Below are 12,782 nucleotides of genomic sequence, written 5' to 3'. Positions count from 1 at the left end.
TGGTGAATGGATATAAGTTTCAATCGAAGTCATATTGTGCAAGTAGAGCAACTATGAACAGTGGGGTGTGTATTAAGGGGTTAAATTACAGCAGCGAAGAAAGCGATTACTATGGACAATTGCTTGAAGTTATACGTTTGGAGTATCCAGGTCTTCCAATCAAGCGAGTTGTACTTTCCAAATGCAATTGGTTTGACCTCACTCCAAATGTAGGCACAAAGATCCATAGTAAATATAAACGATCTTTTAATAGATATGAGCCTTTTGTGCTGGGAGTACAAGCAATACAAGTGATATATACTCCGTATCCTAGCCTAAAGCGAGATAAAATTGAATGGTGGGCTGCTATAAAAGTCAAAGCACGTTCTGTAATTCAACTTCCAACACAAGAAAATACACAACCTGCTAATGAACCATTTCAATAAGATGAAATGGAACACACTGCCATAATTAGAGAAATTGATGATTCAACACAACAATTAAATGATCCAACTGGGGATGTTATTGAAATTGATGATGGTGAAGAAAATAATGAAGATGAAACTATAATAGCAACAGAAACAGATGATGATGATGATGATGATGATGATAATGATGACTTAGATGTAGATAGTGAATAGAAGGTATAACATAATTGATATCTATTTTTACTTTTAATTATTAAATATGTTAACTACATATGATTTTTTAATGTAAATTTGTACAGGATGAGAGGACGAGGACGTGGATCTTCATCACAGGGTCAAGGAGACCATGGCAGGGGTAGTATCCACACAACTGAATCAGAAAATGTCAATCAAGATTTGGTACAACACACTGCTTTGATTCTTAGACCAGACCAGGGTGAGAGATCCACACCGGGTGCTGCATCATCCACTCCTGCTTCAGTGCACACATCTGCTACTGCCTCTGCTCCCATAGGTTTGCCACCTATTACATCTACGGCTACATCTGCATCTGCATCTGCTTCTGCTAGTTGTGGACCTATAGGGCTCAGACCACATATTTCCTTAGCAAACTCAGTGTGAGTAAAATTTATAAGTATTTTAAACTATGCATTTAATTTTTATGCTTATTTCAAAATAATTTTTTTGTCAATTATTCTTTTACAATATGCAGCCTTCTGATCCGATTGCTAGGCGGATTATCTTGATCTTCAAGGAAAAGTTAGTAGCAGATGACTTTTGTTGGAAAAATGTACCAGAAGAGGTTAAAGAATTCTATTGGCAAGAATTTAAGGTAATACAAATTTTACAATACATGTGATTATTTTTACTGTGCATTATTTGTAGTTAAATGTGAGCAATTACAAAAACACTTCTTATGGGAGGAGGCAATAGAACAACTTATGAAGATAGCTTGGAGAAAGAAAGCTGTTGAGTGCTATTGTAGCCTTATGTGTAGCATAAGGAATGGGAAGGAGAAGAGGCTATCACTGACGGAAGGAGTAATGGATGCATGGCAATCCGCTTGGGGAGCAACTGAGTATCAAAACAAATGCAAAAAATTCTCAAATAATAGAAAGAGTGAAACAGGTGGACAAGGCGCTGGCCCATCAAGACATTGTGGAGGATCCATATCTCAGTATAGGCATCAACAACAGATGGTATGTAGTATTCAATATTCACTTAAATTTTTCAAATGCTTTAAATTTTATGCAATTTGTTGTGAATTTATATTCAAACATGTTATTACTGTTTATATTTAACTTGCAGCATGAAAGGCTAGACAGAGATCCTTTACCTCATGAGTTATTTGAGGCTACTCATAAGAAGAAGGGTACCTCAGAGTTTGTTGATGCACGCTCAAAATCCTTTCATGTGAGAAATTAAATAAATTTATAGTAAATTATTTGATTTATAGTTTATATTGCTATATCACATGGGTTTTTTTTTTTAAGGACCGCTTTCTGACTTTGAAAGAGCAAGCATCACAGACAGATAATGACAGTACTGCAGCATTTCGCATTGATGAGGCTCAGTTATACTTTGAGGCAGTAGGTGGAGAGAAAAAAAAGAAGAGTGTACGGTCTTGGATCACAGGCTTCAATTTTCTTCCCAAACAAGTGTTCTGCTAGTACAGCCTTCACATCAGCTCAGCAAAATCAGGATCTTCAAGATGAAATGGCTGATCTCAGACGCAAGCTACAGGAGCGTGAGGATAATGAACATTTATTGCGTGAGCAAAACGTGCGGATTTCCTCTGAGCTCTCACAGGTGAAGGATTTACTTATGCAGCTCGTGAGTCAAAGACAAAGCAGCCAGCCATCAGCTCCTGGTGAGGGAACTTCTGCACAGCCTCCTGATCAACCAAATGAAGCTAATGATGAGGACGAGGATGAGAAAAATACACATTTGTAGTTTTTTTCATTACTTATATGTACTAGGATAATAAATAATTTGTTAATTTTTTAGTTTAAAATTGCACAACTTGATTTTTGGATATATGTTTGATTTGATTTACATAATATATGATATTGGATTTGAGCTTATTCATGATATGTATGACATTTGGTTTTTACATTTGTTATTGAGATGACTTGTAATAATTGAGTGTATTTACAGGTTAAATTGTCTTGTTAGAATATATAATTTTATATATTTTATTATAATTTTATGAATAGTAACGGATTAGTAACGGATTAAGTTGTTACTAATCTGTTAAAAATAGTAATGGATTAGTAACAGAAAATCCGTTACTGATTTTTCAAAATTAGCAACAGATTTCTGTAACAGAAAAATCCGTTACTAAAACCAATTAAAAGGAAAACAAATTTAGTAATGAAATTTCCGTTACAAATCCGTTACTAAATTAATAACGGATTGGTAAATCCGTTACTAATGCATTAGCAACGAGGTTCACTGTAACGGAAATTTTCCGTTACAAAATAGTTTTAGTAACGGATTTTTAATAATTAGTAACGGAAATTTCCGTTACTAATCCGGTAAATTTTTGTAGTGAATATAATCATAAAATAATTTAATAAAATATATGATCGTATAAATGCGTTATAACACAAATAATTCATATCAAGATAAACTTGTCACTAGTAACCCTTCATAATCCCAATAGTGCCCAACCCACAACGAGTGCTCCTCAGGACTTTCTTTTAAACATAACATAACATATCTATAATGCTAGACATATAGAATAGACACCCTGATCTTATATAATTTCAGGGGCATAGAATGAGGCTCAACCTAAACTTCCATATCCATCATATTATATCATAACATGCTCGAGAGCTAATTGGTCATCCAACATCCTCTACCAGGTTACTTGGCTCTTTAGCAATTCTATTAAGGGAGTCTTTATTTTATCGGTTATCGAACCGTACCTTTTGTTTTTAACCTACTAGGACCTCCTCTACCGAGTTTGTTGGCTCCGGCTTTACGTGAGATTCTAGCTTCTACAGCAAGTTAATGGGCATTGTTGCTTTTCTAAGGCTTTTTACTAGGTGTCCATAACCTTCTTTGGACAACTTCGAATTGCCTCAGACCATAGCTATTCCCCCTGGTGCTGGTACCTTAAGACACATAACACCTATGTTAATAACAATATTATGGCAGTTCAGGATTGGGCAGCCGAGTATCACATTGTACGCAAATGGGATATGTACCACCACAAACTCTACATACAACTCTCACCTATATTTTTCATCACCCAACACTAGGAGTAGGTTGGTGGTGCCCAGCACTGCCACGGTCTTATCTCTTAATGCTACTAGCGGATAGAAAACTCTGACAAGGTTATTTTAAGACTAACTTGTTAAAACATTTAAAATGAGAAGGTTAACAAAACTACCTATATCTACCAATACTTACTTTACCTCGTACCTATTCAGGAGGATCTTGATGACCAGCAGGTCATTTTGAAAGAATCCAGTCACTTTGTCTGTAGAGCCGAACCTTACCTCCTGCTTGGCCAGGGTTCCTATTCCACTGACAGGACGTCTTTTGCTACACGCTTATTTTTTTTCTTTGCCCTTATCAGGTCCTCCCGCAATGACATATATAATTCCGACCATTTCAAGAGATAGAAAATAGAGATTCCTTCTTCAGAGAGAAAAGGATTAAGAGATTGGTTTTAATCTAAATGAATAGAAAGAATTTAATGGATTTTCCAGCAATGGAATTAAATAATGTAGCCAAAAAACAGAACTGTGCTGTGATTGGTTAGACCTGCAAGAAGAGATTGTGAGGTGGTGGTGGGTGTCCACAGCAACCACTCTGATGCTCAAGTCAGTAAACTGGAGAAGAAAATGAATGCAATGAATTTCTTAAAATTTAAATAGTATAAGAGAATAGTGTATCTCTATTTTTGTGATTCTTCTCCTTTTATATTGTAAGAAAGTGGAGATAAATATAGTATTTTTCGATAGTCCGATGATGATGTGATCGGCTGTTTTGATAAAGGATATTGCCAGCTAATAGGTTGGTGATCCCGCGATTACAGGCAAAAGGAAAATATGTTGGGCTGTCCCTGTTTAATAGTAACTTTGTACCGAGACTCGACTCATCCAAGCGAGGGCGAGTCTTGATGATGAACTGAATATTAAGGTGTCTAGATCTTCCTTTTTTTGGGCAAGATTGTGTTACTCGCTTATCAAATCCTTACCACGTGAACCTGTTTAATAGTAACTTTATACCGAGATTCGACTCATCCAAGCGAGGGCGAGTTTTGATGATGAACTGAATATTAAGGTGTCTAGATCTTCCTTTTTTTGGGCAGGATTGTGTTACTCGCTTATCAAATCCTTACCACGTGAACCTGTTTTGGAGTGACAACTTATGACTTATTTTGGATGATTGATATATCAATACTAGAGCATTTGCTTCTATGATATGCTCATGCTGAATTTATGATGATGTTTTTATATTTATGTGAGATTATAATGGGATTTTATGAGATATATAAGAGGTATGTTAAAGCTTATTACGGATTTTAGCAACGTTAAAAGTTTGATTTAAATCATAGCGCAAATAGCGGGTGTTATAATTATAATAAAATAATGATTATAACTTAATGATAGTATAAATATATTAACGTTAATTATTATAAATCTATGCAATTAATTATTAAACTTTTTTTTAAAGCAAATTATTAAACTTAATAATATATTTTTGTTTTTAATTGCATATATTAACTTAATAATATATTAATAAGTTGTGTAGGTTATAAATTAAATCAATTAATTTAAAAAAAATGTAATTCAATAAAAAATTTAACATAATAAACTTAAAGGGTACCAATGGACACTTTCAGAAAAAAAAAAGTCTTCTTAAAATATGCCACTTCACATTCAAAGGAAGATTTAGTTTTATATATATATACATACACGAGAATGGCTAAAATATTTTTAAACATATTCTCATATACTCTGAATTTTAAAAATTAATTAATATATTTTATACTAACCACTTAAATTTATTTATATTATGTCGTTTAAATTAAATAATTAAATTTTACAAAAGTGTTCGTATTATTATTATTATAATCAACACCTAAATTAATATCTTAATATAATCCAAAAAAATTTAAAAAAATATCTAAACTTTATTAATTTAAACAATTATACTCTAAACATTTTTTTAAGAAATATATCCAAAATTAATTTTTGGTTTCATAACAAATTTTTAAAAATTAATAATTTATTTTTGATAATTTTTATTCTCTAAATTAATTATATTTATTCTATCCACCTTAATTCGAATAAAAATTAATAATCAGTTAAGTTTATTAGATAAAAGATACATCAAAGTAATAAATTAAATTGAAATTAGTCAATTTCAGTTAATTAAAATCATTGTCAATTTCCTATAGACACTGTCATCGCACTCATAACCTATAACGATTAAAAAATTATCTTAATCGATGAAATAATTTTTAAAAAATGGGTTATTTACTTTTAAAAATATGTCATCCAAAAATTTATAAGTTAAATTAAAATTGAAAAATAAACTAAATAAAAAAATTGATTTTGAATATATTTATTAAGAGAAAAAAAGTTTAAAGTATAATTATTAAAATTGATAAAATTTGAAATTTGTTTGCTATCATTTATTTTGAATTATATTAAATACTAATTTAGAATGATAATTAGGATAATCACATAATATATTTTGTTAGATTTATCAATCCAATTTAATGATAGTATATAGATAAATTTAAGTAGTTATTATAAAATAAGATTAATTTTTTATTAATATATTATTTAATATTTTCTTTTTTTATATAAATAAATAGATTCGTATATAGATGGATTTGCAAGCGAGTATAGGTGTGATTTCGCTTGGTCCTTTCACTATGGCTGTCATCTTATGGCGTGAAAATTGGGGGATTTGGTAGGTGCCAAGTTAACATTTGCTTCCAGAATCAAGCTTCCCTATGATTATTAATATGGTTCAGATGTCACAAGTAAAGCATTCGATTTATGTGTGTGATTATTAAAATATTAATAATAAGGTTAAACATTTCTGTTTGGAGGGTAGATTGGTTGGAAAGTTAATTCTAAGGAAAGAAGACAGCTTACTATTATTATTATTATTATCAAATAAATTTGTTTGCAGCAGTTGGATTCGACTCTTTTTGCTTGATTACGGAGTTAGGCATCTCTTGATCACTATACATTCTTGTAACCCAACACTCGGCGTTGACGTTCTGGTTTGCAGTTATGGCTGTGGGATGATGATGCTTTACTGTAATTGGAGATGGACCGTCGGAGTTGGTTATGGAGAAGGAAGTCTTCAGAGAAGAATCCTGGAGAAACTGACAGCACGGGATCTATCTCATCCCATTCTGAAAGATTTTCAGATGATCAGGTTAGATGGATTTGTTAAATGGGTAGTGTTTGTTTGTAGATTGATACTTGAGCTATTGATTCAATAAACTGAATTGAAATGTCGGCAAGCCTGTTTTTGTTGATTCATTACTATTGTATCTCTGGATTGTTCTTTTCTGTGCTTCTTTCAAGTTCCTTTTTGAAATCAAAGTTCAGATATTGGAGGTAGAACATTATGTATGCATAAAAATTTCTGTTTTTGGCAGTTCATGATCCACAGATACATACAGCTAGAGAAGTTCTTATTTGTTTACATTTTGTCACCAAAGGTATACCCAACTCACAGTCAGTTGCTAGAAGTTACTTCTAAAGCGGTAGACCCAGATGAAGAAGTTAACGATAATGTTACAACGTTAACACACAAACTTTCTGCTGCTCATTTGAACATCAGTACTATGGAAGAGTTGGTAAAGCAGCATGCCAAGGTTGCAGAAGAAGCAGTCTCAGGTATCACTTTCTTGCCTTCTGTGCTCAACTTCAATTGGAAATTGCATGAATAGGCAACATTTGGCTAATTAGTTTTTTTTTTTAACCTTATTTAAGTTTATTTTGCTTGTAGTGTTTGCATTTATCAGGTATCTTCCATGAGGGCATTATAGACATTATCTATATGCATTTTTATGCCAGTGGCATCTTTTTCCTCATACTAATTAGAATATTATTAAGACATTTCCTTCATAAATGAAATAGCTGCTTGTTTTTTGTTTTCCTTCTCAAATGTCAGGGTGGGAGAAAGCTGAACAGGAATTGCTGGCTTTAAAGCAACAACATGAGATTGCTATAAAGAAGAATGTTGGACTTGAAGATAGAGTTAGTCATCTGGATGCTGCACTTAAGGAATGTATGAGGCAACTTCGGCAAGCTAGAGAAGAGCAGGAACAAAGAATCAGTGAAGCTCTTGTCCAGAAAACTCATGAATGGGAATCTATAAAGTCTGATCTTGAGACTAAGCTTCAGACAGCTAAAAGTGAAGCTGCAGCAACAGTTGATTCTGATCTTCAGCAAAAGCTTGAGGCTGCAGAGAAAGTTAACTCTTCCCTTAAACTTGAGCTCGTTTCTCAAGCTGAGGAGCTAGAAATTAGGACTATAGAAAGAGAGCTCAGCACCCAAGCAGCTGAAACAGCCAGCAAACAACATTTGGAAAGCATAAAAAGGGTTTCTAAGCTTGAAGCCGAGTGTCGTAGGCTAAAAAACTTAGTTCGGAAGGCATCTTCTCCAAAGGATCATAAATCCTTGACCGCCTCTTCAATTTATGTCGAATCTTTCACAGACAGCCAGTCTGATAGTGGGGAGAGACTTCTGACAGCTGAAAGTGACACATGCAAAATTAATGGGCCAGAGATAAATGAATGTGAGCCAAGTTGTTCGGACTCGTGGGCATCTGCTCTTCTGACTGAACTTCCGCAATTCAAGAATCAGAAGCCTCTTGGAAGAAACCTGATGGTCCCTTCTGTAGAAATTGGTCTCATGGATGATTTTCTGGAAATGGAAAGACTTGTAGCTTTGCCTGATACAGAAAGTGGAATTGCTTACCCGGAGGCAGGACCGTTATCAGATCAAGCAAATGGTGGTGAAAACCTATGGAAAGCTGAACTTCAAGCCATGGTTCACAGAACTGCTGAATTGGAGGAAAGGTTAGGCAAATTAGAAGGAGAAAAAGTCAAGTCGGAAAAGGCTTTAACTGAATGCCAGAGGCAGCTTGAAATGTCACAAAGTTGGCTAAAGGAAGCAGAGGAAAAGATGGTTGAGCTGAAAGTTCAGTTAGCTCTTTCAAATGAAACAAAGCTAGTGAGAGAGAGGGAAATAGAGCACATCAAAGCAAAGCAAGAAGTTGCAGAGTCACAACTTGTAGTTGCTGAAGCTGAAATCAAAACCTTGCTTTCTAAAGTTGGTTTATTAGGTGAAGAGGTTGAGAAGGAGTGTGCTTTTTCAGCAGAAACTTTAGCAAAGTGTCAAAAATTGGAGAATGAGCTTTCAAAAAAGGAATGTGAAGCTAATGTTCTGCATGAGATTGAGTCCAGGCGTATTGCAAGTTTTAATGAACAGTTGAAGATGAAGCAGGTCAGTACCCTAAGACCCACTAGAATGTTTATTATTAATGCTCATTCCAACAGTTCTCAATGCTTATTCCATGCAACCAAATGTTATCCTGTCACACTGTGGTACTTCTGTTCCTTTTCTTTTAACGAAATGGAACTGCAGTGCTTGTGTTAATGGCAAGTATACTTCTTAATTGTTTTTTTTTTTATCACTGATTGGTATCCCATGCTGCAATTCTCTTAAGCCAATGGGAATTGAGATCTGGAAGTGAAATAACTGATATGAACCATGAACAATTTGTTTGGAGTTTTTGTGGCTTTTTTGTTGTTCTTTTCAGTGGCATTTCTAAAACAGGGCTAATTACTTATGTTAGCCTCTTGTCAATTTTGATAATTTCACCCTGATGAAATTGATTGTGATTTGAGTTTTGAGGACAAGAGAGGTCGCAAGTCTGAATGAGTAATTGTTGATGAGTGAGTCAATTGCTTTTTATATTTCGGCATTAATATGTTTGCATTCTGTCAGGAGAAAGAGCTGACATTTGCTGCAAGTAAATTTGCTGAATGCCAGAAAACAATCTCATCTCTTGGTCGTCAGTTGAAATCACTAAAGAAAATTGAAGACTTTCTGCTGGATTATGACAAAAATTCCTTAGACCTCACTGGGATACATATTGGCGAACATTGGAGATCGCATTCCTGTGATAAATTTGTTGGGGTAGATTCAGAATCTCTCTAATTGGTTGGTGAATCTTTAAAATAGGGGAGGATAAAAATTAAATAAAAAAAATTTCCCACCTTAATTTTGTACGAAAATTTAAAAAAAAATAGGGGAAAGGCGACAAGGAAAAATAGATTATTTACACTTTTCTTTATAAATATTTTACTTGTAAATAAAAAGGATAAAATAGAGATTATGCTATTTTGTTTACCCTTGTTCTTCCTACTGTGAAGCAGGTTCTCGGGGTGGAGTAACTAAAAACAGAAAAGGTTGTCTTTGGAACCCACCGTTGAAACTATTGTATACATAGTACTTTTGGACAAGAAAATACATAGAAAGGAAAATATAGTTAGCAGCACGTGATATTCATGTGCTTCTTATTGTACTCTATTTCTTATATTATCCTTGCAAGAATTTAATTCAAATAATTTTTGTATTATTTTTTTATTTTATTGTAAATAAAATTCTTCTTAGAAATCCGTATATATGTTAAAAAATAAATTCTATTATTTTTTTAAAAATTATGTTTTAAATCTTATATATATTATCTAATAAAATTAAATATATATTTAATATAACCATAGGTATCTCTAGCTTAGGTATAAAACGGATCCAATGAATATTTAGGCCATTTAGGAGGATTGAATTTTCTATCATATTTAACAAAGAAAAGGGTTAAACTATTTATTCTAATACTTATTGATTATATATATATATATATATATATATATATATATATATATATATATATATATATAAAATAAACAGTATATTCCTATTTTCATTTTATTAGGGGCATAAATGAATCAAATCGTTCTTGGACTACTCGAGATTCGATAAAAGTTTGATCAAGCTTGACTCAATTTCTAAATGAGCCAAGTTCGAGTATAATTTTTATGCTCGTTTAGTAAACGAGCCAAGTTTGAACTTCATAGAATTCGACTCGTTAAAACTCATGAGCACGGTTTATTTCTAAGTTCATGAGTAAGCTAGTGAACATGATTGTATATTGATCAAGCCAAATTTAGACCCATTTTTCATGTTATTATTAATGTTAATTTACACATTTTCTACTTAATTTTGTGATTTTGATCTTATTTTGTAGAAGATGGTGTAAAAGGGTAATTTGGTAAAAATGGCCTTAAAACTGCCCAAAAGATAACAAATGAGATCAAGCCTGGTTTGTCCAAGACCGTTTGCCCAAACAAAGCTGAAGCAGAGACGCGAAAAATTCAAATTTCAAACTTTCGAAGAAGTCTTTCCCTCCTCAAACATGTAAAGACAACTCAGCACTCTGTCCCACCTATTTAGGAAGCCAAATCTCAAGAAAATCCAACTCTAAATAGGAAAAGAACTCCATCCCAAATCAAGAAACTTAGGGTAGTCTATTCAGCTATAAAAAGAGGATCAAACCAGCAACAAACGAGTTTCAATCTTCGAGAAGACTGCACCTGCAGCCACGCGCCACACCAATCGGCCGATCGGCTCCTTCCTCTCCTTCTTTCTAGTTTTCTTTCTTTTACTTTTATATTAGATTCAGCCATGAGTGGCTGAAACCTTTTTTTCTAGTTGAAGATTAGGTGAAACTTCAGTTTGTTTATAGATTGTGAGATCTGAACACATGTTGTTTATCTTTTATTTATCAATATTTATGCAATTTCATGCTTAATTCATTGTTGTTTTTGTTGTTTAGACCAATAGGGTCCATTGATTCTTAATTGCAAAGAACACTTGGTGTAAAAACCAAGGAGATTGCATAATCTAGTAAGATCACCATACGTTTAGGTAGCTAGAATGAGGTCTCTCTATTTCTTAATGCAATTGACAATTGTATGATGCTAAAAGCCTTGAGGACGTTCCTCAGCAACTTGTTGATTAGTGATTAATTAGAGAACGTTTTCTAGTTAATCTATGCTTGAGGAGGGATATGGTGGTGAGAAGCATCTTCCACCCCCATAACTAATTTATTGAGTCAAATAACAGAACCTAAGTGTCAATGATCAATCCCAACAACTGAAGTAGATCCAATTTTTCAACTAGAGCTTTTCTCATTATTGAATTCTCTTTACTTTATTATTTGCTTCACTTTGCTATTTTTAATTTTAGTTTAGCTCAACAATCTAAAAATATCTACTTGGTTTTGATAAGAAAAATAGGTAAGTATCAATTCCTTGTGGATTCGATCCTTGTGGATTCGATCCTTGTGGATTCGATCCTTGTGGATTCGATCCTTTTAACACTATCTACAGTTGTAAAATTGTGGATAACCAAAAAGGTTATTTTTTATCGGTTTCGACACCCGCACAGTCATATATAGTCTCGTTAAGTAGGTTGAGATTAATATTATAAAAAAATAAAGTCAAATCTCCATATACTTTCACGAGCCAAATCTAAATTTTTTAAATTTCAGCTCTATATAGTTTAATTATACTTTTAAAACTTGTATATATTTAGATCGTTAAGAGAGCTCATCTTTATAAATTTACGATGTAATTTGTATATATACTTGTTTAACTAAAATTATTTAATTTTAAACATGGTGGTTTTAAAATAAAACTCATTATATATAAAAATATATTGAATTATTCAATATTAAACTCGATAAAAGCTCAATTTGTCTAAATTCGTTTACTAAACGAGCCAAACTTGAACTTATTAATACTCGACTCGAGTTCGAAATGAATAAAACTCGAGTTCAGGTTAAGGTCGAAAAATTTTTAATGAACTAAGTTTGAGTTTTTTAAAACTCGGCTCGGTTCGGCTTAGTTCGTTTACACCTCTATATTTTATATATTAATAATAAGAGTTACATATAATTTATTAAACATTTAAAATGTATAAATTTCGATTAACAATCAACTATTAATTATTAAATAACATTGAATCAAATAACTAAGATGTCAATTTGCCTTTATTTTATTTGATAATTTTAAAATGAATAGATGGTTAGTGTTATAAAACCTTGAAATTCTTGCATTTCAATTTAAGCTCAAAAAATAATTTATTTAATTACTAATTCTCACTTGCAACTTATGATCTGTCGAACGAAATTCTGAGTCTTATCTTTGTTTTCAAAATAAACTTTTAACATAATTTTCAAATTTTACAATGAATTTTGAAAATTATTGTAATTCTACTCTCAATTTTTTATAGTAAAAATGACCATGAAAAAAATGCATAA

At 32.5% G+C, this 12,782-nt stretch overlaps 2 protein-coding genes across 3 annotated transcripts; both read left to right on the top strand.

The window, feature by feature from the left end:
- The first annotated feature begins 707 nt into the window (after positions 1-707).
- On the top strand, positions 708-2,360 carry LOC110629208. Its single transcript, XM_021776123.1, has 6 exons — positions 708-1,022; positions 1,120-1,239; positions 1,331-1,606; positions 1,716-1,820; positions 1,901-2,000; positions 2,083-2,360. The coding sequence occupies exons 1-6, from the start codon at positions 708-710 to the stop codon at positions 2,358-2,360; spliced, it is 1,194 nt and encodes a 397-aa protein (XP_021631815.1).
- Positions 2,361-6,358: 3,998 nt separating this feature from the next.
- On the top strand, positions 6,359-10,074 carry LOC110629657 (filament-like plant protein). Of its 2 annotated transcripts, none has more exons than XM_021776732.2 (4): positions 6,359-6,821; positions 7,048-7,288; positions 7,566-8,902; positions 9,407-10,074. In XM_021776732.2, the coding sequence occupies exons 1-4, from the start codon at positions 6,711-6,713 to the stop codon at positions 9,617-9,619; spliced, it is 1,902 nt and encodes a 633-aa protein (XP_021632424.1). In that variant the 5' UTR covers positions 6,359-6,710; the 3' UTR covers positions 9,620-10,074. The 2 variants fall into 2 exon arrangements, with proteins under 2 accessions (XP_021632424.1, XP_021632425.1); XM_021776733.2 differs by having other exon boundaries at positions 6,363-6,821; positions 7,111-7,288.
- The last annotated feature ends 2,708 nt before the right edge of the window (positions 10,075-12,782 follow it).

The sequence above is a fragment of the Manihot esculenta genome, chromosome 13 (assembly GCF_001659605.2).
Source record: "Manihot esculenta cultivar AM560-2 chromosome 13, M.esculenta_v8, whole genome shotgun sequence".
Lineage (NCBI taxonomy): Eukaryota > Viridiplantae > Streptophyta > Magnoliopsida > Malpighiales > Euphorbiaceae > Manihot > Manihot esculenta.
This window is presented reverse-complemented; position numbering and strand designations above follow the sequence as displayed.